Consider the following 22,076-nt stretch of genomic DNA (forward strand, 5'->3'; position numbering starts at 1 on the left):
ATGAAAGCAATTGCAAAATAACTACAAGTTTTTATCCCTCTGTTTTGGACTTCAAAATAGTAGTAATGGTCTTCAGTCCTCATCCCCAGTTCCTGCCCTTAGCCATGGGGCTTCCTGAGAGTGCAGTTATGTGGTTTCTTTATCTTCTATGGGGTATCACCCATAAAAGGTGAAAAATCCAAACCCTGAGCTCTCTATTTCTAACTTCTTGCAGTTCTATTATAGACAAAAATGCTGGAAAGCCTTATAAACATTAAAATGGAGAGATGGTTAAAGCCTGCTTCTCTGTGAAATAATAAATCTCCTCCAGTCTAAGACCTTAGAAAATGTCTTTAATTATGTGTTACCACTGAAGTGCAAGTAGGTGTTCCAACTAACCGGTCTAGTCATTGTGGGACTGCCTTCCATGAAATCCTTCCTCTCTGAACCACTGTGCTTTTGGCTTTTTTTCGTCTTACGGTATTGTGCCTAATACACCAGCTTCCCAAACAACGTAGAGAGTTCTAGCTTACGCAGGCCTATTATTGGCAAGCAAATAGCAAAAAATTTAGTCCTTTCTTGTACCTTTCACTTTCTTGTATTTATAGTAAAAGTGAAACAGTAGTAGAGCATCTGTCCAAATATTCTCTTTCACTGGGCTGCTTCATAGTGGAGGAATCTCAGTGATGTGCACATTCAAGAAAAATTCAATGGTAGGACTTTATTTCTGGCACATAAAGCTGGAATTAAATGACACTGCTGTAGCCAACTTGCATGGCTTCTACTTTATTTGAACGTGCATATTCTTGAGTGGTTTTAAATTTCTAAAATGAAGTGATTTTTGATTTTTCAGGTATTTAAAGATAATTGTTGCAGGAGAGAACTACTTGCCCTTCAAATATACTGTAGAAATGAAAACAAGGGCTGTAAAGAACAACTATCTTTGGGTCAATTACTGGTAAGTAATCAAACATAGTCATAAGCTTCCTTTTGAGTTAAAGAATAAGAAGAAATCTTGCAAATTAAAAACCCAGTCCATTTCTTGACTTGCTTACACTAGTGGTTAATCTGATTTATAAATGTCAGAATAGAGTTAAACTGTTTTGAAACTTTTCAATGAGCTATAAGGAATTGTAGTCAAAAATCATGTGATTGTGTGACACTAAAGCTCAGAAATGTAAATGCATGAAGCAGATGAGAACTGGAGGGATAACTAAAATTGGGAAAAATCATAATGTGTACTTTACCAATGTGAGAAATTTGAATTCCTTTTTGGTGTGTTTTTTATTTTTATTTACCGGTCTTAATCCTCTCACGTAAGTGGTGGTTTATGCATGGAGTTAAACCTTTGACCTCTCCGGACTTGTACAAAATAACCTGTAGCTTTGTTTCATGAAGGCATAACATAGCACTAATCTGGTAATTTAACAGTCTGAAGGGATGGCTACACAGCAGTCTGCAGTGAGATGTGTAGGTACTTAAACTTGCTTTGAATGAGCAAGCTCAGGTACTTAAACAACTGAAAGCAGCATCTATGTTTATGTGGAATAATATGCCTTGAAAAAGAATGCTTACCTTTTGTTTAAATAGCCTGTGTGGAATTTTCGACTGTGGCAGAATGCTTTTAGTATAAAAGTAGCTCGCGTACATCTATAATACAGTGAAATCTGCTGTCTAGAGAGTAAAGTCAGAAATGTATTCCTGAGTAGATTTGTTAGTGTTTGCTCTTGCACAATATAGGGCACAAAATAATTTTGCTTACTTTAGTTCTTAGTTGTTTGATGTGGGATGTCTCAAAGGATAGAAGACGTGCACAAAACTTAGTTGGCTTGACTTTTTTTTTTTTTTTTTTGTATCTTTCAGATGCATTTGAAAACTGATTGTCAGTTTGAAGAACTCTCGTGTCCTCGTGCTGATTGCAAAGAAAAAATACTGAGAAAAGATTTGCCAGACCATGTAGAGAAGACCTGTAAATACCGGGAGACAACCTGTAAATACTGTAAAAGCCAAGTCCCAATGATTATGTTGCAGGTGCAGTATTTTCTTGTGTATATAGAACAAGATTCCATACATTAATGTTGAATAATAACTCTTCTTGTGCTTCTGTGTAGCTGCCAGTAGAGCCTTGGCCTCTCAGCCAGAATTAGTAAGTCAAAAAAGAAAATAGGCTGACTTTCAAAACACTTTTTTTTTTTTTTTTTTTTTTCCCCCCCCCCTGCAAAAACACCAGCTACTGCACTGACTGGGAAACATTCTCTTTTTTCTGATGTTCCAATACCGCATTTAAAAAAAATTCAGACCCACTGCATAATAGCGATACTAACGTAATTTTTGCTATGCTTTTTTATTTTGCTTAAATTGATACAATAAATGCAACTACCATCATAACAATTAAATGTTGTGCAGGAAAAGCATAAGCATAGCAACTGACTGGAGAAACAGCATCTTTCTGTATAATCCTTCTTGGGTACTGTGCGATCTGTTATGAGAGGAAAGGAGGAAACAATGTAAAAACAAATTGTGTCTTGGCATAACCAGCAATGGTACATGACAGGCCTAGGCAGAGTTACTGCTGTTCTTGGCATATGAGTAGGTTGTCTGATAAGCAGCATGTTGTGAGAAGTATAGAGCCGAGGTTGAGAAAGTCATACTTACTTTACACACAGAATTGTAACTTGACTGTGTTTGCATTATTTCACATTGAACTCTATTATGCTGAATATCTCTTGCTGTAATTTTAACATTTTTTTTTTAAAATTCTGTTTACATCGTTTCCATGGTTTGACAGTCTCGGATTTTGGACTTAGTATAGTAAGATTTATAGTAAGATTTTGGACTTCTTAGTATAGTAAGAGTGATGTGAGACTTCACCTGACAAACAGTACACAAGAATACAAATGAAAATTAAGTTCTCAATGATGAGAAGCATTCTTAGCTTGGAGATGTCATTACAAAAAGGCATAAGTAGAATCTCAGCAAGTTCTGGTTTAGATCTGGCTTTCAATTATTTGCGTGTATACTTGCAAGGGCTGGTACTTTAGTAATTGTGCATTACCTAGCATAAGGTGGCTGAGATGTGAAAATACACAGAGAAATTTAAGTTTACACTCTGTTTATTCTTGCACATTCTGATACAGAGGTGAAACTGTATTTAGTTAGATTGTGGATGCTGTTCTCACAGAATTTTCTTTAGGCAGAGAGTGACATTAAACAATGCGTAGTGTCTTAACAGACAAAATCAGTGAGCATTAAATATGTCTTGTACAAACTGGATTTCCATATCTAAGCAACATGCTCACATGTTCCTTGTAAGCAGTTCCTTTTTATAGGAGCGATGTAGTTAAATTTTTGAGAGTCTGAAATCATCCTTACGTTTTGAGGAGCAGAACTCTGTTTTAGTTTAAGAGCGTGCTCTTTTATCAGATGTTTATGGATTTGACATTTATGAAATCTTTGAACTAGTGGTAGCTTTCAAGATATTCAGAAGCTGAGACAAGTTTTAGTCTATCAGATTTTTAATTCACAGTGAAACCTATTTTAGACATACATGTTGGAAACAAGAATGGCATATTACTCTGAAGTACAGAAAAGAGTGTTTGTAAATAAAGTAATTGTTCTCCAAAATCTTAAGTGGTGGAATTCTGAGTTGCTTTAAGAGGTAATAGAATTGGCTTACGCAGAGAGCCAAAGAGGTTTGTTAAAATGTAGTTTTATGTTGAGATGTCACTATTTTGACTGTATTAAAGTTGGTACCACTATTCACCTGCCCTTAAAAGTTCTAAAAAAAAAATCTGCATTTATAAATCAGAACATTTCCAAGGAGTGTTACATGTTCTCATGTTATCATTGGCTTATATGTTTCAGTACATAGAAAAAGGACAGTTTTGCTTCCATGCTGCTTTAGGTGTGCAGAAAGCTCCACAGTTAGAAGACTAGCAATTGGCTGCTATTTTTTTTTTGCCTAGATTTTTAAAAGTTCAGTGATTGTAGAAATGCAGATGGTTTTATTTGTTGTGGCCTGATAAAATGTTACCTCATTGTACTTTGGTAATGAGAATCAGAAGCTTAATGAGACAGTACTTGTGAATGAAAGGCTCCTTTTGACTTCTCATTTGAGTCTTGTCACCCAGAGCTCGAGTTCATCTCTAGCTTCTGTAGCCTAAAATTTTCTCTAATGTAGTAATGACTGAAGCAGACCTCAGTGACTTGAACTGAAAATGGAGATAGAGGGAGCATACCGAGAAAAAAAGTATGCAAATGGAAACAAAAATAATTTTACCAGAGTACATATGGTTCATGTCTTCATAGAATCCCATGACCCGTTGGGTAGGAAATCCCCATTGTTGGAGGCAGACTCTTTAGTTAACAATGTTAGTACACATTTTTTTAGATTGCATTTGTCTTGCTTGCACTGTCACTAGGTGTGTTAACGTCTTAATTTCTTTTCTTTAAACCATCTAAAAAGTTGGGTTCTTTTGTCACGAAGCTACCTTTTCCATCTTGTAACTCCTGGCAGATAAAGATGGTGCATTGTTAAAACAGAAATTAGTAGCCTGAAATGCTTCTGAATTATATTTTTCTGTGGATAATCCACAAAACTATTTGGAAGTGCTTCTCCTATAAAATTGATACTTGGGCAGTCGTAGTATGATACAGATGTGGAAGGACAGCATTATTTAGTGCCTAGGCTCATCACTACCCCCCTGGCCACAAAAAGCCTGTCCCAGGCAGACCCGACCAAGGCAATCTGGACTCTACTCAGTAGTCTGAAATACCACTGAGCTGACTGGGACAGCCACTGGGGAAGACACAAGATGTTGTCATCTTGCTCCCTTGTCACTGCTCTGGAACCAGACATGTTCCCAGTGTGGCCCTGGCTTTTCTGGGGAGCCATATTAATATCCTGCCTTCCCCTCATCTGTGCCAGGTGCCCTGCATGTGGTGTCGCCCATGTTTTATGCTGCGTTTGGCTTTTGGTTTTCTGTGCTTGACTGTGTGAATTTAGCTGGTCGGTAAGAGGATTCTGCCACTGGAATGGGATTAGGGTGGTATATCCTGAAGTCATTGGAAAGGCTTCCCTTGGTTTCAGTGGGTGGGCCCTGAGATGCGGAGTGAGGGGAGAGTGCTGAGAAGAAGTTGCATATCGCCTTTTTATCATGAACCAAGAGTCAATGTCATAGCCTTTGCCAGATCGGGTAGGTTAGAGAAGAGAGCGAGTTAAAATTAGGGAATGAATGTTAGAAGGGAGTATTATTTTTCTAGTTTTGTAGTTGATAAACCATTAAAGATGTTTGTAAGGCAGTAGGCTCCCAAAGCTGCGTGGTAGTGTGTGATGCCTCTCTTCAGCCTGATTACAGATGCGTTCAGAATGAGGGGGAGCCCAGGTCCAGTTCTTGAGTCTGAGCAGAAATGGTCCTATGAGCCATTGCTTATCAGAAGAGAACCACAGTCACCCTGACAGAGGTTACTCTGGGGAGAGATGTCAGTCTGTTAGCATTGCTCCTGGTTAGGTATCCATGTTCTGGTGGGAAGGGACTGAAGCTAGCTCCTCACCCCCATGTTTTGGGAGGCTGTCCCAGCTCTCTGGCTAAGGAGCAACTTAGGCTTCCTTGCTTTCTGTCGCTGTGACTGTCTACCTGTGCTACACCAAGTCAACTAGAGAGAATAAGAAGGATGGCAGGATAGGCTTGCTTCAGAACAGCATACCTGATGATCTGTTTTTAAAAATGAGGAGATACACATTTTCAAATATTTGCAGATTTTCAACAGAGTTCTGAACCAAGGCCTTTCACATCTCAGAGCTTGGGTCTCCTTTATGTCTTGGTTTTGTTTCAAAAAACCAGACATCATTACTGGGCAAAAAGGGCATGCTATTTGTTCTTCCTTTTCTAACGGGGTTATAAATCCAGACCTTTGTTTCTTTTGCTCTTCTTAAGTACCAGAAATGAAACAGTTTGTTTCAAGTTGAATGGGACATGTCACTTGATGTGAAACGAAATTTTTTTTTTCCAGATTTTGTTGAGAAAAACTGAGAAGAAATGTAAATTCAATTAGCTTGGGCCTGATTTTCTTCCCTCCCTGTGGTGATACGGTTTGACAGCAATACTGAAGTATCTGTCATCATCTAGGTTCAGATCAAAGTGCCTGCCCGGCATCATGATAAAATTCAACATCTCTTTGAACTTTGGGTATATAACAGTGAGACTTAGTATCAGATGTTTGGGAATCAAAATTAGAAAAGAATTGGAAGGGGAATATCTGTACATAGGAAAGAGAGATTGTCTGAGAGTGGGCAATGTACGTTTCTGAAGAGCTTTTCCAGGCACTGTATACCCTTACTAAAAAGGACATCTACAGTGGTTCTGCTCGCTCTTAAAGATGCCCATTGTTGTGAGTAATTCTTGCGGATGAAAACTTGACTTTTATTATTGTTTCATTGCTCTAAGTAAAAACAATAAAATGGGAAGTAAATAGATTTACTCTGTGTGGGGAAAACACAAGAAAACCCTTATTTTTGCTTCAGAATATCAGCACATCTATTGAAAGCATAAACTGATGTTTGAGCAATTGTAGTTCTGTAACTCTGCACAATTGGGATAAACATTGAAAAAAATCTTACATGTTGTTTTTTTAATTATTGTAGGATGCTTTTCTTTGCAGGTAAGTCCTCTCTTTAATTTCAGAGTAAGAGTTGATTTGTGGTGTGTTTTGCTTTTTCCTCTGTAGAAACATGAAGATACAGACTGCCCGTGTGTCATGGTTTCATGTCCTCATAAATGTAGTGTTAAAACACTCATGAGGAGCGAGGTAAGAAGTCATGCCCAGTGTTGTGCTGAAAAATTAAATAAATTTTTTTTTTAGTAAGATCTCGCAAGAATTTTGCCAGAAGCCATTTCCTTATTAAAATGTGAGATCTAAAGAAAAGCTTTTTCTACCACACAGTTAAGTGTGATAACACTCAAATATTTTTAATGATTTCTTGAAAAACTATTTAAAAAGAAATAATTTCTTAGTTTTGTGTCATTATTACACTTGGCTTGTCCAAGATCAGCGCATGTCTTCCCTGCTTTCATTTTTACTAGCTTTCCCCCTGCCGTTCCCCCATTTGAAGCATTTGTTGAGCACAATAGAGCAGCATCTTGGGGTAGTTAGCTTATATTAAAATAAAAAGAGAGAATTAAAATTTAGTGCACATTGACAAGAGTTAGTAAAGACTAGAAAAATCATATAAATGTGTAGAATCATTCAATGGAAAAACTTAAATTATGATTAAATCTGTTAAATTTGGAAAAAATAATAACTGACACTTAAAGAATTAGTGTAAGATACAGGGTAATGTGCGTACAACATTCCAACAGCCAGATGCAACAATGCATAAAAATTTCTCTTAATGTGTAGAAGCTTGCAGTAATATATAGACCAGATTAAAAAAAAAATTAAAACCTGTCTTGTTTGAACAGATCAATGTTCTTGTACATAAACGAATATAAGTAGCATCTGTCAAAGTTGATGGGCGTTATTTTTTTCCTAAAAATAGAACTTACTCACCAACGATGGGGAAGATCTTATTTAAGTCTTCAGCACTCTGTAAGCCTCACTTAAGGAAAGTTAAGTTTCTGATCTGAGGATAAGCTTTTCTCTTTTCACTGATACTTTCTTCCTGAGTTGGATTTGTACTATTTTTCAGTTACGCTTGTAAATCTTTAATCATGTCATAGTGCACAAGGCACATAAGGCACCTGCCAAACACAGGGGCAGTCTTTTCCCCCAGGATAATGAAATATAAAATATATGATAGATACTGTACCTATTAACAGAAATTGAGCTGCTAAGAAAAGAGAAAATATGTATACTGAGCCAATTCTATCAGTGCTTACTTCCAAGTTTAGATCCTGGTTCTGGAGCGCTTAGGCATATTCTCAAATCTTGACTTCAGCAGTTACTTTGAGAAGAGGTGTATCTGAGTGCTAATAAGAATTGACCCATTAAAGCCTGGGTCGTTACACATGTAGTCAGAATTGGGTTCTGAAACCATTGGTAGAATCAGAACTTTAAAGAGTCATCTTGCCCTGCATCATCTGTTGCTGTATGTTGCTTAATTTTTTTCTGATACTGTGAAAATGTATATATTACTTAGCTGCATGGTTAGGGACAATGACTCTAATGCAGAAAATGGGAAAATGCCTGCCTAACAGTTTGAGAAAATTCTGTAGTGTACAGCAAGTGAATATCTTTTTGTAGAATAAAAGGCAATTTTTCATGTTTAATTCATAACTCTTTGGCATTCTTGTAAAGCCTGTTATACCACGTGTCTCTTTCTTATTTAGTCTTATTTTTTTTCTGAACCACGTGTCTTTTGAAACTATACTGTGAATTTCTACAGCTAGTGTTTAGAACATAATAGGTGTATATCAGAGATGAGTGACCGATTGCATCTCGGTATCAGATTTTAAAGACTGTCCTGTCTGTTCCAGAGCTACACGTTCAAAGCAGAATTGGTTCACTACTTCCTTCCATGGAGGTGGATGAGCCGAGTCATGTGGGGCTTATGGTGTGGGAATTTCAAACGAGATTTTGAAACCCAGAAGAGTGATGCCAGCTGAGGAGCTAGACTCTAGCTCCTGTCTGCTTTGTGGGAAATACAAACTGCAGATCCTGTTTTTGAAGAGAGAGTGTTTGTTGCACTATCCCTTCCAAAAATGGCTCTTTGCTCCAACTTTTAGGCAGTTTGCATCCAGCTGCTGCCCTCTGTGCTGCAATGGCTGCTGTCTGTATATATGTATATGCTTCTGTGAATTGGTTTTTTTTTAAATGAAAAGTGGTCTGTGCTCATAATAATCCAAGATATGGAATAAATCTCAATCTGTGAAAAATGCAGGCATTTTACTAATCAGTTTCAATCCTGTGTACTGCATTTTTTTTAAAGCTACTTAACTGTATCTATTCTAAAACTCTTTGTCTGTTTCATGCAGTACTTGTTTAGTGTTTTTTGTGTAATTTAACCATTAAATTTAGGCACGGAGAATTGCATGTTATGTTTTGAAAAATTGGTTCCTCATGAAATTATAATTAGAAAAAATGTACTTTACTACAGTGAAACTGACCTTAAGACTTGCTCAGAACACCAGTAAAAAAATCACTTGTTGAGAAAAGATTAGTCATTCATTAAAGTCAAATGAAATCATATAAATAATTGTAGAGTGTGTTCTTTTTGTTTGCTTTTTTAAAATTGGGTTGCCTATTGAAATAGTCTTTAGTAGAAGTTTCACTGTATATTAAATGTATCACACTGTATACTGTATTGGCATGTGTGTGTGGTTTACATATGTGTATATATAGTATTTGCACTTTAGGTCAGACTGGAGAAAATATACACACGTGTATTGTATGTTCTGCAAACGGCACACAATACAAACCTGATAACCTGTGCCCTTTATGTTTTGAGCATTATCATGCAAACGTCTTTTGCCAAAACTCACATTTTTTTCCTATTGCAGTTGAATGCACATTTGTCAGAATGTATTAATGCCCCAAGTACCTGTAGTTTTAAGCGTTATGGCTGCACTTTTCAGGTCAGTATATAACAATTATACTTCCCAGTTGATGAAAGTCTGCAAATAGAACCTAACTCTTTGACGTGAAAGTTCTGGACTTCTCTAGTCTCGGTTAAGAAAAAGTCATCCAGTTGCACCGAGTGATTATGCAGCAGATGTTTGGTTTTGCATTTTAAATAAACAATATAAAAAGCCCACATATTCCTGCAGTGGTTTGGGAGTTCAGTTACTAGGTACATCATGTTGAAATAGGAAGATGATACATTTGAAGAACTTTTTAACTTAGAATAAGAGGAAAGTCACTTTTTTTTCTTCAGAAAATAGACTAGTAACTTCAGTTGTTTCTATGAAAGTATTTCTTTTCTTGAGCCTAAGTATGTTTATATTTTCTCTCATTTGTGTGTCTTAATATTTTTATTAAGGTTAAACATAGGTTAGCACACTTAAAACGTATTTTTATGTGCATTCATATGTCTGTGTGCACAGAGGTGTATAATCAAAGCATAGCATGAAATTTATTTTAAAAAAAAGTTTTCGATTTTAATCCTGGCAATCCCTGCGATATTTAAAAAAAAAATTTAAAAAAGCGCCAAACCTCAGAGTTTAGTTTCAGTAGTATTATTCCAGTCTCTTCCAATATTCTGCTTCCCTTACCATATATCTTGGGGAATTTGGATGCTTATATAATGAAGAGATTAGTCAGGAAATTTCAGAAACCGCTGACAGGAAAAAATGGAGTTTAGTGTGATTCATTTGTTAGCCCATGATAACTTAGAGACAAGAACTGTAAGCACCAACACTTCTCAATAAACTACTTCCTGCAGGTATTTCCTGGTTCTTAAATAATGAGCATTCATCTTTTTGAGTGTTAACAGTAATGCTCTTAGTGGCAGAACTGATCAATGCTGTAACCCTGCCCACTGTTATGTCGTATGTATTGCCATTCATTTTATGTATCTATATGTGTGCATATATGTACATATATCCACATATATATTTTTAGTATTTTATATAGAGTACATACCTTGAGGATCATTGAAACCCTTTCAGTTGCTTTGCAGCATATCTACCATCAAAGCTAACATACTCTGCATTGCAAAACACTTACTGAGGTAGGTGTAATGCAACACAATACAAATAAAGTAAGTAATATGGTCTGCATCTTATGTACTCTGTATATGATCTATGTGTGTTCTGTAAACTTTTTATATAGTGGTTATTTGTAACAGCATTTATAGGTTGTGCAGAGGCAGCATATCTGAATATCGTAGAGCAATCATGGTGACATCTTAGGATGACAAACTAGGCATTGTAATATCTCTCAAAGTAGTTTATAAAGCTGGCAGTTTCCAGTGATGATAAATTTACCTTAAATATTTGTCTCTAATATTCAACTGAGGGAAAACTTAGTGCTTATGAAGCTGTTCATGAAATACAACAGAAGTTCTAAATTACGGTTTGGGGAATTGGACATTGTAGGTTTTTGTATGACTCAAGAGTTTTATTGCGCTTTATTTAGCGTAAAGCTAGACAGAAGATTCTAAAATACAATTCATTTTGTAAATCTTGTTCATCTTTATTGTCTCTGATGTATCAAGTACAGTGGATGGAGATATATGGCAGTTGTATAAAGCACTTGCTATATTAAATGTATTCCTGACTTTTGTAAATTCCCAAGTAGATTTCCCTTCTCTCTACAGTTCTGCAACATGCATCCGTGAACCAAAATATGTAGTGTTGGTTCGATGTCTTGATATACTCTTTCTTTGTAGGTTTAAAAGAAGTGGAATTGGCTAAAATGTATAAATTCTTTGTTGTCACAGGGAACAAACCAACAAATTAAAGCACATGAAGCCAGCTCAGCAGTGCAGCATGTTAACTTATTGAAAGAGTGGAGCAATGCTCTAGAAAATAAGGTATATCTTCTACTCACTTCTAATTTTCATTGATTTCTTTAAATCATATAAGAGTACTGGAAGAAGCGCCTTTTTTCTGTTTAACAGCTGTTCAACAGTACAGCTAAAGCACTAGTAGGCTCCAAACGCAATCAAGCCATTTAGTGTATCTGGTACCTTTGTTATAATAAAATGCTGTGAGAAACTTGGCTTCGCAACTCTATATACTATTTTCCTCATTGGTAACTTAATTAAAACACTTTCTTCACACAGATAAACAGTCCAGTATTAAATTTCCTCTCTGAGCTGCCTTCTTACAAAAGGGAGGGTTCAGAAAGCTGTGGCAGCGCTGTGAGCTGTATTTTTGCTACCTCAGTATTTTTCCAGAGGTAACATTATTAGAAATACCATGTAATAAACTGGTTATTTATTTTATTTATTTTTGTTCTTGCTCTCCAAACTTAATGACCTGCAAAGGTTAATTAAATTAAACATATTGTAACTCATGGGCATGATGATTTCTGCTTTAGTGCTAGGCCAGAATGAAGTTCATGGTGCAGTGCTTCCTTGGGACTCCTGGTTTTAGAATGTTTGGGATTTGGGAGATGCTGAAATCGTATCAGTATCAGCTACGATCTTGTGAATCGTTTGAATGACTTAACCATCTGTTCTCCAAATAAAATTTAAGGCTTTGATTTAAAAATGCAAAACTTCAGGACAAATCACTGGGGTTTTTTAAAATCTTTTGGAAAAGATTACTGTTTTACATAGCTATTAAAATAATGCTTCTGCCTTTTTTTTTTTGGGGGGGGGTCCCAGAATTACTAAACTATTCTACAAATGCAGGCAGAAGAGTCAGGAGCCCCTTTAGATTTTTCTAGAATGAGTTAAGTGAGTGTAACAATTCCAGTGTAAGCTCAGTGGCAGTTATGATATGTGTGGCTTGTGACTTCTGTCATCTCACAGCAGACCGCTAGCTCGAGTTTAGCAAACTCTGTCTAGAAAGCGTATTCCCTTGGCCTACAGTGATCACTCATGCATGGGTTTCCAGCAAGGTCCTGCAGCTGCAGGAAGTATAGGTTTAAAGCAGAACTTAACAGGAACAGCAAAATGTGATTTTGTCCCCAGCACATTTGTCCCTGGACTGCTTGTTTTTGAACTTGAAGCCCTGTAAGGAAACCATTGAACCTGGGAGAGGTCCAGCGTAGTTTTTTTAGATGCAATTTTTACTACATGTGTAAGTCTTAGTTTGATGATCAATAACAATACTTAAGTTTGCCTTTGCACTTGAATCTCTTTGTTAATGTAGGAACTGTACATTTTTCCGTTTTGACAGATACAAATTCATATCCTTAGTTCTTTTTTCATTAGTCTGATTAAAACTATACAATTTCTTTTACATCATAGGAAAAAACCATGTTCCTTGTGACTTCCAGAATAGATCATGTTCTGCCTTTTGTCAGTGTCCTGAGAGGTGCTTTGTCATTTAAAAAATACCCAGCAGTTCTATGTTTGTCTCTAATAGAGCTAAGAGGATATACACTTTACTACTCTTTTATGTTCAATTTTTGTTTTAACTTTCATTTAGGACATAACTGCTTATCATTGTCCATTTTTTTTTTTTTTTTTTCTTTTCACTTCCTGCTTTGTAGACTTCTTCCTATTCATAATAAAGAGTTGAATCACTGGAAATCCCAAGACCGTGCCAAGTTACCAGAATAGCTAACCACATATCATATGTCAGTGACTTTATTCTAGAGAAGGGTAACAAAACGATTTGTAACTTCATTGTTGTTCTCTCTTTGAGAAAAAATTAATCGATGCACTGAAGAACAACAGTGCAAAGTTAACTTAGCTGATGAATATCACAGAAATCTCAGCCCTGCTGAAGTCAGTGGAATTCTTGTCGTTGGTTTCTGCAGGGTCAAGATTTCGTTAGGGGTACCCACTGTGATATGTATGGAGAGGAAAGGAGAAGTTGTCTTCTCCCAGTCACCACGTTCTTCAACAGTGCTTGTGGAGTATGCAAACTGAAAGTCTTCAGAGCTGCAAAGCTTGTGCTAAGTTGTGCATTTGGTATTTGAATGGTGCTGTTGGCAAAGAGCAGTAAGAGAAGGTCAGATGTAAAATCTTGAATCAAAACTTTGTGGGGCGAATTAAAATTCAGTGTTTTGTTCACTCTGTGATGGGACAGACTTGCAGACTGAACTCCCACGGGTTTTGTGATGTTGGAAATAATGACTTGAACGTAATTTTGTGGCTTTGTCACATTCTTAAAGAAATCTGGTATAAACTACTTTTTCTTTTTTAATATGTGACTTAAATATGGGACCTCTCTGTTTTAATCCAGTTCTTTGTGGCGTAACAGGATTTCTTCCATTCTTTTTTAATAAGCAATAGCTTAGTTTGAAAAACTGCTGAATAAGAGCATGCTTTATCCTAGCAATATTTAAAATATGACAAGGAAGTAAAGGAAGCTGATTGATGCAGTTTGTAAATAGATGCTGTGTTTCCTTTACCCTGTTCTTTAGCTCAAGTTCCAAAGACTTATGCCAAATACAATTAGGAAACTATATTTAGTGTTAAAGACTTCTTATTCACAAATTACAACCAAACTACAATTACTGATTTAGCAATGACAGTTCTGTATGATTAAGGGCTGCAGGACATAATTCTGTTTTTCTTGTGTTCTGTAGAACCGTGTGGAAAATCTCAGTACAAGACAGGCCCACGTTTTATAACTTGTACAAAAATGGAAATGTAATGCTAGTGACACAGAGTGTAACTGCCTTATGATTGGGAGGCCTGGGAAGGAAACAATGAGAAAAGGGGAATGTAAAGATTACAATTAACTAAAGAACTCTGATTCATTAAGGAGAAGGAGGATGCAAAAAATTAAAGTGGCTACCCAGCAGATCTGAAATATGTGGGAGACAGGGGTACTAGTTAAACTTAAACTTGTTCTTGAAAATTTTCTCTAGTACCTAGGCATGCATTCCTTCAGCCTTGAGGTTGTTTCTCACTCTGCACTGGCAAAATTAGCTTTGTCTCACTTCTGTTGAGCCTTTTCTGCCAGTTTTTTCCATATATAAAATGCGGAACTAATGTATGTGTGTATGTGCACACATGCTATGCTATATTGAAAAGTAGATACGCACATATATTATGGCATCTCTATATGTTTTTGGGCCCGTGTCCAATGAACATGCTGAATGCCTGTGGACTTCAGCAGTCCTTTGTCTAGTTTAGGCTACTATAGAGATTGAAATTATTTACCTTTTTAAAGAGGCTAGCTTCTTGAGTCTAGGAATGCAGTGACACGTAAGTTACTCGACTATGTCTGATTAGAGGGCAGTTAAGGTGATGGAATGCTACAGTGGTACCCAATTCAGAGGTAAACATGGCTTGACTTCAAACCAGCATCTGTATTGGGGGTGGTGGTGTAGTTTTTTTGCGAACATGAAGCATCCAAGTAATTGGTCTTAATGTGGAATGTTTATCAAAAGATTTTCATGGGTCAAAAATGGTGCTGCTTCTTACCCATACAAAAATCTGTCTGTGGAATTAGTCAGGGCATGTCCAAATGTCATTTTGTGTCAAGTGTTTGTTTTCTACCTTTTTGCCGCTGAATAATCTTGCCTGGGGAAAAATGCAATTTAAAAAAAAAAAAAAAGGCAACCCACTACCACAAAGAAACCTCCTTCCCCAAACCACATTAATGAACAGAGCATGAAATAGCGTGACAGAGAATATTTACTGTGCTACTTTATTCCCCAAGGAGATAGAATATACGATATTCTTCTAACAAGGCTCATGTTTTAAAATCAGAATGAGTCACTAATGAATGAATCCATAAAATGTCAATACAGAGAGAGAATATAATCCGCAGCCTTGTAGCTCTTTAGTCTTTTCTACTAGTAGGCACCATTGGATTTTCCCTCAAATGCATGGATCCCTTCTGTATTCACTCATTTCAGGAGTTTTCATCACCATCACATTCTCTGAAGCCAAGTCAATCCCACGCAGATGATGTTTTTCCTTAAATTTGCTATAGATGAGGATAGATTGCAGCAGGTGGGGAAGACTAATGTTTCCCTTTCCCAACTAGCTTTTCAGCTGCTCAGCTTTTCTCTGGTATCCCTTCTGTGCAGGGCTCAAGTTCTTAACGCCGAACTAGAGCCAAATAGGTAGTTTCTTCCGAAATCCAAGCAACTCCCAAGTCAGTTAGTGGAAACCAGGAAACCAAGCCATTAAATAACAAACTGAATAAAGAAAAGACTATGCTTAGACACACGTTCTTTTGCTGTTTGTGTATCCCATCTGCACTTTCATTAGCCAAAGTTGTACCAATACCATGCTGTGGAAGTGCTAAAGTAGCTATCAGAAGGTTGGGGTTTATTTATTTATTTGCAAGACATGGAGACAGATTTTACTAGGATCTCATCCCTTTCATGTGTGTAAGATAGTTTAAAACTAACAAAGTTATAGGTATTTTTAATAAACTTTGGCAGGAGTAATTGTAGAATTTTTTCCAGGTGGCCTTGCTCCAGAATGAAAGTTTGGAAAAGAACAAGAGTATACAAACTTTACATAATCAGATTTGTAGCTTTGAAATAGAAATTGAAAGACAGAAGGAAATGCTGCGGAATAATGAATCTAAAATACTTCATTTACAGGTAAGAAATTTAGAATCTCCCCATTAAAGCAGAAATGGTAGTAGCTTCTGTTCTGTGCCTTTACACTTGTCAAGTGAGGTGTTCTAATTAAAAAGGGGGGGAGAGAGTTTACCTTATTATAAAGCTATTCTGATTTTTTTTTTTTTTTTTCCTTCTGGTCAGTAGCTGGTTTGTTGTGTTTGTTGGAGTAAGATACTTCACTAAAACACTACAGTTGCCTAGCCTACGTTCAAACAAAAACCCCTGTTTAAAAAGGGAAAAGATTGAAAACAAAATTATAAATCTTATCTGAAGAATAATGATCATTATTTTTTCTTCTCTGCAAAAAATAACTCCTTAAGGAACTACTGTCAAACTGGAGGACAAGATTAGCACCTTAAAACTGTCATATGTATAATGTATATTTCTTTCCTACTTGCTGGTATTTTAAAAAATATTAATCATGAGTGAGATCAGTCTGGTGTGGAATTAATCCAAACGCAGTACAATGCATTTGAATATACTTTTTAAAATCCATGTTTCTGTTGTCCTCCTTCTGAGGAAAATGTATCTAATTATTCCTTTGCCGGTAGGTCTGAGTTTCTTATTCTGTGGTCTGAATCACCTGGCCACAAGCCAGCATCAAACTAGAAATCCTCTGGATGCACTAGCATGGTGCTTAGCCCAAGCTGAAATTCTGTGGTTTGCATTCAGAGCTGACTTGGAATGTGGATGCTGGGAATTTGCGTTAGCTTGCGTGATACTGACCACAATTAGGGAAACCTCAGGGGATACTTAGCAAGCTATTGCGAAGGTATTGTTTACACATTATTTTAGTGTGTTTGCTGCTAGATTATCAGATATCCGCTTTAGCATCCAGCTTAAAGGAATGTAAATAAAATTATCTCTTTCACTTACTATTCACTTCACATATTAAACTGCAAATGTTGATACTCAAGAAAGATATAAGTATCCAGACTAGAGTATGGCTAAAATTCAAAGGGTAGCACATTCAAGAGCTCTCAGAGCCCTGAGACCGTCAGTGTTGGTTTATAAGGAAACCTTTAATTTTGGCAACGGCAACGTTTCTCCTTATAGCACTTATTTCTTTCCATGTTCTGCCCATGTAGTAACCAGTTTAGCCTGCCTTAGTCACTGTTATTTGGTCTGATGATAGTCTGGGGTATGGCTGCATGCTTACAATATTGCATTCCGACACTGGGAAGCTAATCCTTGTATGTATTGATATTGCTGATTGAATCTACCAGGAGGTAAGTTAATTTGTAAGCCTGGGGTTTTTACACATGCTGTTTCAATAACCAGTGATGAGAGGGGAAATGGAAAAAACGTAGAGTTTTTCATTATTGTCTTGATGACAGATTGCAATATCTTTGATTTCCTCAAGCTGTAAGTGTTGGCAAAATCAATTTGCAAATGGTTTATGTTTAGAAAAAAAACCCACAAAACAATATGGTTGGCAGATTCCAACAGGTGGCTTTTTGGTGGTAATAAGTACTGGAGAGGTGGTTTTGCTCTCCCCCCTCCCCCCTTCTTCTTGCCAGCTATTTTATTTTAGTTATTTTAAGCCAAACTGTGTGTTACAGCTATTTCAGCCTGATTCCTTCCACTTACTGGAACTTCCTGCTTCAGTCAGGTTGTTAAGGGCATCCTGGAAACACACCTCAATTTGTTTTTCCCTGGACAATATGATTAGCCTCTTTCTGTTGCTTACTAGGAGTTGAAGGAATTAGTTACCTGTTGTAAGCCATTCTTCTTCTGGGTTGCATTGAGCAGCCATGGCTGTACAAGAGCCACAGATATTTCCAGTGTGGAACTAGCCAATTCAGGTCTGGACAAGCGTTATTTGCTTAGTCCCCCAAGTCCTATGCATGCTAGAAATTTCTAGTACAGTTTCAGTATTAGTTGTCATGTAACCTTCTTTGGCTTGGGAACAGCTGTTTCACTGAGCACAACTGGCATCATCTGCACTGCAAGGCTTTTAATACAAATAGTGTAAATGCATCAAAGGTTTCTGGGCACTGGCAGGAACCTCAACCTTGAGATGTTTTGATTCAGATTAATTTTCTATATACTGGTCTCCAGGGAAAGTGTTTTTACTCAGAGAGGGTGTGGTACTTTTTCGACTGTTGTCTTGTGGAAAGGAACTTTCACATCCAGTATCCAGTCTTTCTTATGAGTATATGGAAGCGTATTAGTAAGCCAAGTCTTAAGCTGAGTGTGGACATAAGGTACTTAAAGACAAAAGAAACAATGACCTTATGAATATAAAATTATTTGATTGGTAATACGTTCCTTCAAAGGAGGAGTATGTATGATTTGTTTTCCCAGTCAAGTAGTACCTTTGGTTCCTTTTCTAGTATGTTCTTTAGCTTTTCAGGTTTGCTCTATCAGTTGAAATGGAAAAGTCCATTAGGAGCATTGGAAAGAGAAACAACTGCGAATATAACTTTCTTCAGTTCCTCATGACGTTTTCTAAATTCTTTTAGTAATAATAGTGCTAAAATTCTGGAAATTGTTTATTAGAAATACCAAACAAAACCTAGATGAAAATCAACATCAAGAAGAGCCCTCAATGGTTTGTCAGGCATATAACTCTGGATTAATGATCTGGAGAGGTCAGTTGCTGGAATAAAAAGTGCATGCAGAAAATTGATATCTACTTGAAAATTTATGAGTACAGTGTGAGACATCTGTGTGCTTTCTAATGGAATAATTAGAGAGAGTGAAATTCTCCACTGCTGCATTAAATTCAGATTTAGTACATCAGTATCTCCCAGCATGAGGGAGGTTGACTCCCTGTAGGGTAAAAACATAGAGATCCCACTGCTTTTTAAAGACGGAATACAAGTCTATTTCTGATTATTCTGTATCTCTTGAATTCTCATGAAGAGGTACAGGAGATAAAATACTACACATTTGCTGATGTGTAGTAGAAGCAGCTAAAAACCAGAATTGGTTGTGCATGTACAAAGGTAGAATGTTGCACACAGGTTGATGGAGAGAAGTTGGTCCCTAGTAACAACTTTTAGTAAACTTCTCCCAAAAGAAGAATAACTTACAGTTCTTTTGCATCTTTACCACTTTCCCAATTCATTTAAAAATGTATTTATTCATTTTGTTTGATACTGTGTTAGTGCCAAGAGTCCCGATTGGAAATTGGAGCATCTCTGTGTGAGGCACTATACAAACCCACGACCATGTTGTTGTTCTTGCCTTGGAGAGTTCATGTTTTTTGTGAGTAGAGGAAAAAGATCAGACTTGGGCACATCTTGAGTTTACTTTTGCATGTTACCTGTGAGCTAATGGCCAAATCTTGTGGCTCTGCTCTTACAACATTTGTTCAGGCCATTCCATGGTGTGTTTCCTTTTATAAGTATAGCTAACAGCCCTTCCCTATTTTATTTTCTGATTACCATCAGTCCAAGTGAGAAGGTGTGACTGTGTTGGTAGCTGATGGTTAGTACGTTCAGGCAACTTGCTTAATCTATTTAATGGAACCATACCCCTGCATTTATGATTCAGTACACAGCTTTCCTTCACAAAGTCATAATTTTGCAAATGAGATATATAAGCTTGTTTTAAAATACCAACATAGAAATAAATAATTAATCTTGAAATATGTTAGATTACTCGGTGGTTTTGAGATACAACAAAATAAAACACTCCTAGAACATGATTTTGCTAGCTGGCTTATCAAATTGACAGCCTTCAATTAATCGTTACAGACTTTCAGTATAACTGAAACCATATGATTAAAAGCAAATGCCTAAAAGGGGAAATGAAGGTTGCATGAGGCAGAAGGGTTTTCCCCATCAGTGGGGAACATTGAATCCACATGGCTAACCAGAAGGCAAATGCAAAATAACTTTATTTTCTTGTTTTGTACTCAACTGCTACTTTTTTTTTAAGAAGTGAAAAATAATTTTTACACGTTGGCAGTATATGATAATAAACTATAAAGTTAGATTTGGAGTTTAACTGTAGGTGGTAGCAAAAGTAGTTTCTTGTCTCAAATATTTGTGTTATCATTTGAACTTCACAACTGATTATAGGGTTCTGGCTAAAATTCCTGCTAGTCCAAATTAGCTGTGATAACATAAAGTGCTATGTATTTCTTGCATCAGGTTTGAGGTAGACTGGGAAATATGTTCTCCTTTATATTTGTAATATACTGAGGTGCTTGCAATGTCCCTCTTTCAGAGAATACCAGCCTTTTTATGTATTTTTTTTTCTTGAGTATTATATTTCATGCTTTTCTAAAATCAACTCGTCTTTTTTTTTTTTTTTTTTTTTCTTTGTTGTCTTAAAAAGACTCAACCAGCAAGCACCTTCAGGACGCGTGGCTTATTCAATTTAGGAAGTAAGGGTGGGAATTTTAAAAGTGCTTAAGGTATCAGAAGTGGTAGTTTTACTTACACTCTTGAGGGCTTCTGCTGTGGTTATGGGCACATAATAACTTAGGCTTTGATAACTGATTTATGTGAGCTTGGAGCTTGCTAATGCCACTGTATCTGCACATATAAGTACTCCTGCTCCATGTGTGCAAGAGTACTGATGTTTTTCTGGACGGGTAAGTTATTTTGCTGTTACCCAATGATAAACGCATGCACATGAGCAGCCACTTGATTCACACCATGGTAAGTTGTTGTTGTGCCCATACTTTGTTGCTTAAGTACTCTGACACGAAACCCAACAACTGTCAGCCCCTAATATCAATATACAGACATTCAGAATATTGTTCTTGCATTGAAAGGGTTTTTTTAAAAAATTTTAGACAAGAGCACACTAACAATTCCTTTTTTTTTTTAAATAATTGTGTTGATAATTCTGATAGTGCTCTAATATTAATACCTGTGCAGCACTAAAGATTTTTGTGTTTTATAAATACTTGGGCTCTTCCTCTAAATTTTCAAGGTTTGTGTTATTGAAATATTTGACATAAGTGTAACTTGTTTATATTGGAAATGCATCTTATTATCGCTATATAATCCTTGTTTAATTTGCATAAATTAATATATTTTTGTTATTTTAACTCGTAACTTACTGTTTTATAAAGCGAGTGATAGACAGTCAAGCAGAGAAACTGAAAGAACTGGACAAAGAAATCCGTCCCTTCCGACAGAACTGGGAGGAGGCTGACAGCATGAAGAGCAGTGTAGAATCCCTCCAGAACAGAGTGACTGAGCTGGAAAGCGTTGATAAAACTGCAGGGCAAGGAGCTCGAAATACAAGTAAGTGTAAGCACAATGGACTGAAGTACTCAGCAGTGCTGTCAAGAGAAAAATTGTGTCCTTTGAATGGCATTCCCATTGTGATTTTTATGTGGAAGCATCAATAATGCTGATTCTTCTGATTTTTTTAATAGGAAACTGCGTAATCCCTTTGATGTGGTATTGCTTCCACGCTGTTTCTTAGGCTTGATTCTCGTCTTTTATTTTGTTTTCTTGACCCTTGTCTTGATTACAAGGTTAGCTCATTATAGTTTCTCAACTGATCTTTGACAGCTAATAGCTTTCAGCAGCTTCTTTAAATATAGTCTCGGTATATTGACAAGTCTTCTTTTATTACTGTCCTCCCCCATGAATGGATCAACAGTATGAAACCACCTGTCCTGATATCTGTTACAGAAGTATATTTGATCCAAAGAAAACTGTGAGATCTGCTTGAGAATAAGGTTATTGTTGTGCTTGCTGAATAAAGTGAAAACTGGAGTTTAGCAAGACAGTGTAGATCATATGTAAGTGTTTAAATGAGTGGGACAAAGAACTTCACGTTTAAATAGATCTGTATAAAACAAACCTGCCTTACGAATTCATCTGCTTCTCAGTATTGTATGTTGGCCAATTTTGCCAGTGTGCAAAGACAGAGTAACGTTTTCATGTGAGGGAAAGGGGACATTAAAAACAGCCCTCCCTCCAAACTAAATAGCTGACCATACAATGCAGAGCTAAGCTTGAATTTTCTGTTCTTTT

At 36.6% G+C, this 22,076-nt stretch overlaps 1 protein-coding gene across 7 annotated transcripts in view; it reads left to right on the forward strand.

Annotated features, from left to right (window-relative positions):
* Positions 1-22,076, forward strand: part of TRAF3 (TNF receptor associated factor 3) — a 74,609-nt gene that overhangs the window by 43,944 nt on the left and 8,589 nt on the right. For 4 of the 7 annotated variants that reach the window (XM_076345487.1, XM_076345489.1, XM_076345490.1 and 1 more), the window contains 7 exons: positions 833-937; positions 1,843-2,010; positions 6,706-6,786; positions 9,477-9,551; positions 11,357-11,449; positions 15,964-16,104; positions 21,161-21,335. In XM_076345487.1, the coding sequence (XP_076201602.1) occupies positions 833-937; positions 1,843-2,010; positions 6,706-6,786; positions 9,477-9,551; positions 11,357-11,449; positions 15,964-16,104; positions 21,161-21,335 (838 nt within the window). The remainder of the gene's footprint in view (positions 1-832; positions 938-1,842; positions 2,011-6,705; positions 6,787-9,476; positions 9,552-11,356; positions 11,450-15,963; positions 16,105-21,160; positions 21,336-22,076) is intronic. The other 3 variants (XM_076345493.1, XM_076345491.1, XM_076345494.1) reach the window with 3 other exon arrangements.

Source organism: Aptenodytes patagonicus, chromosome 7, assembly GCF_965638725.1.
Source record: "Aptenodytes patagonicus chromosome 7, bAptPat1.pri.cur, whole genome shotgun sequence".
Taxonomy (NCBI): domain Eukaryota; kingdom Metazoa; phylum Chordata; class Aves; order Sphenisciformes; family Spheniscidae; genus Aptenodytes; species Aptenodytes patagonicus.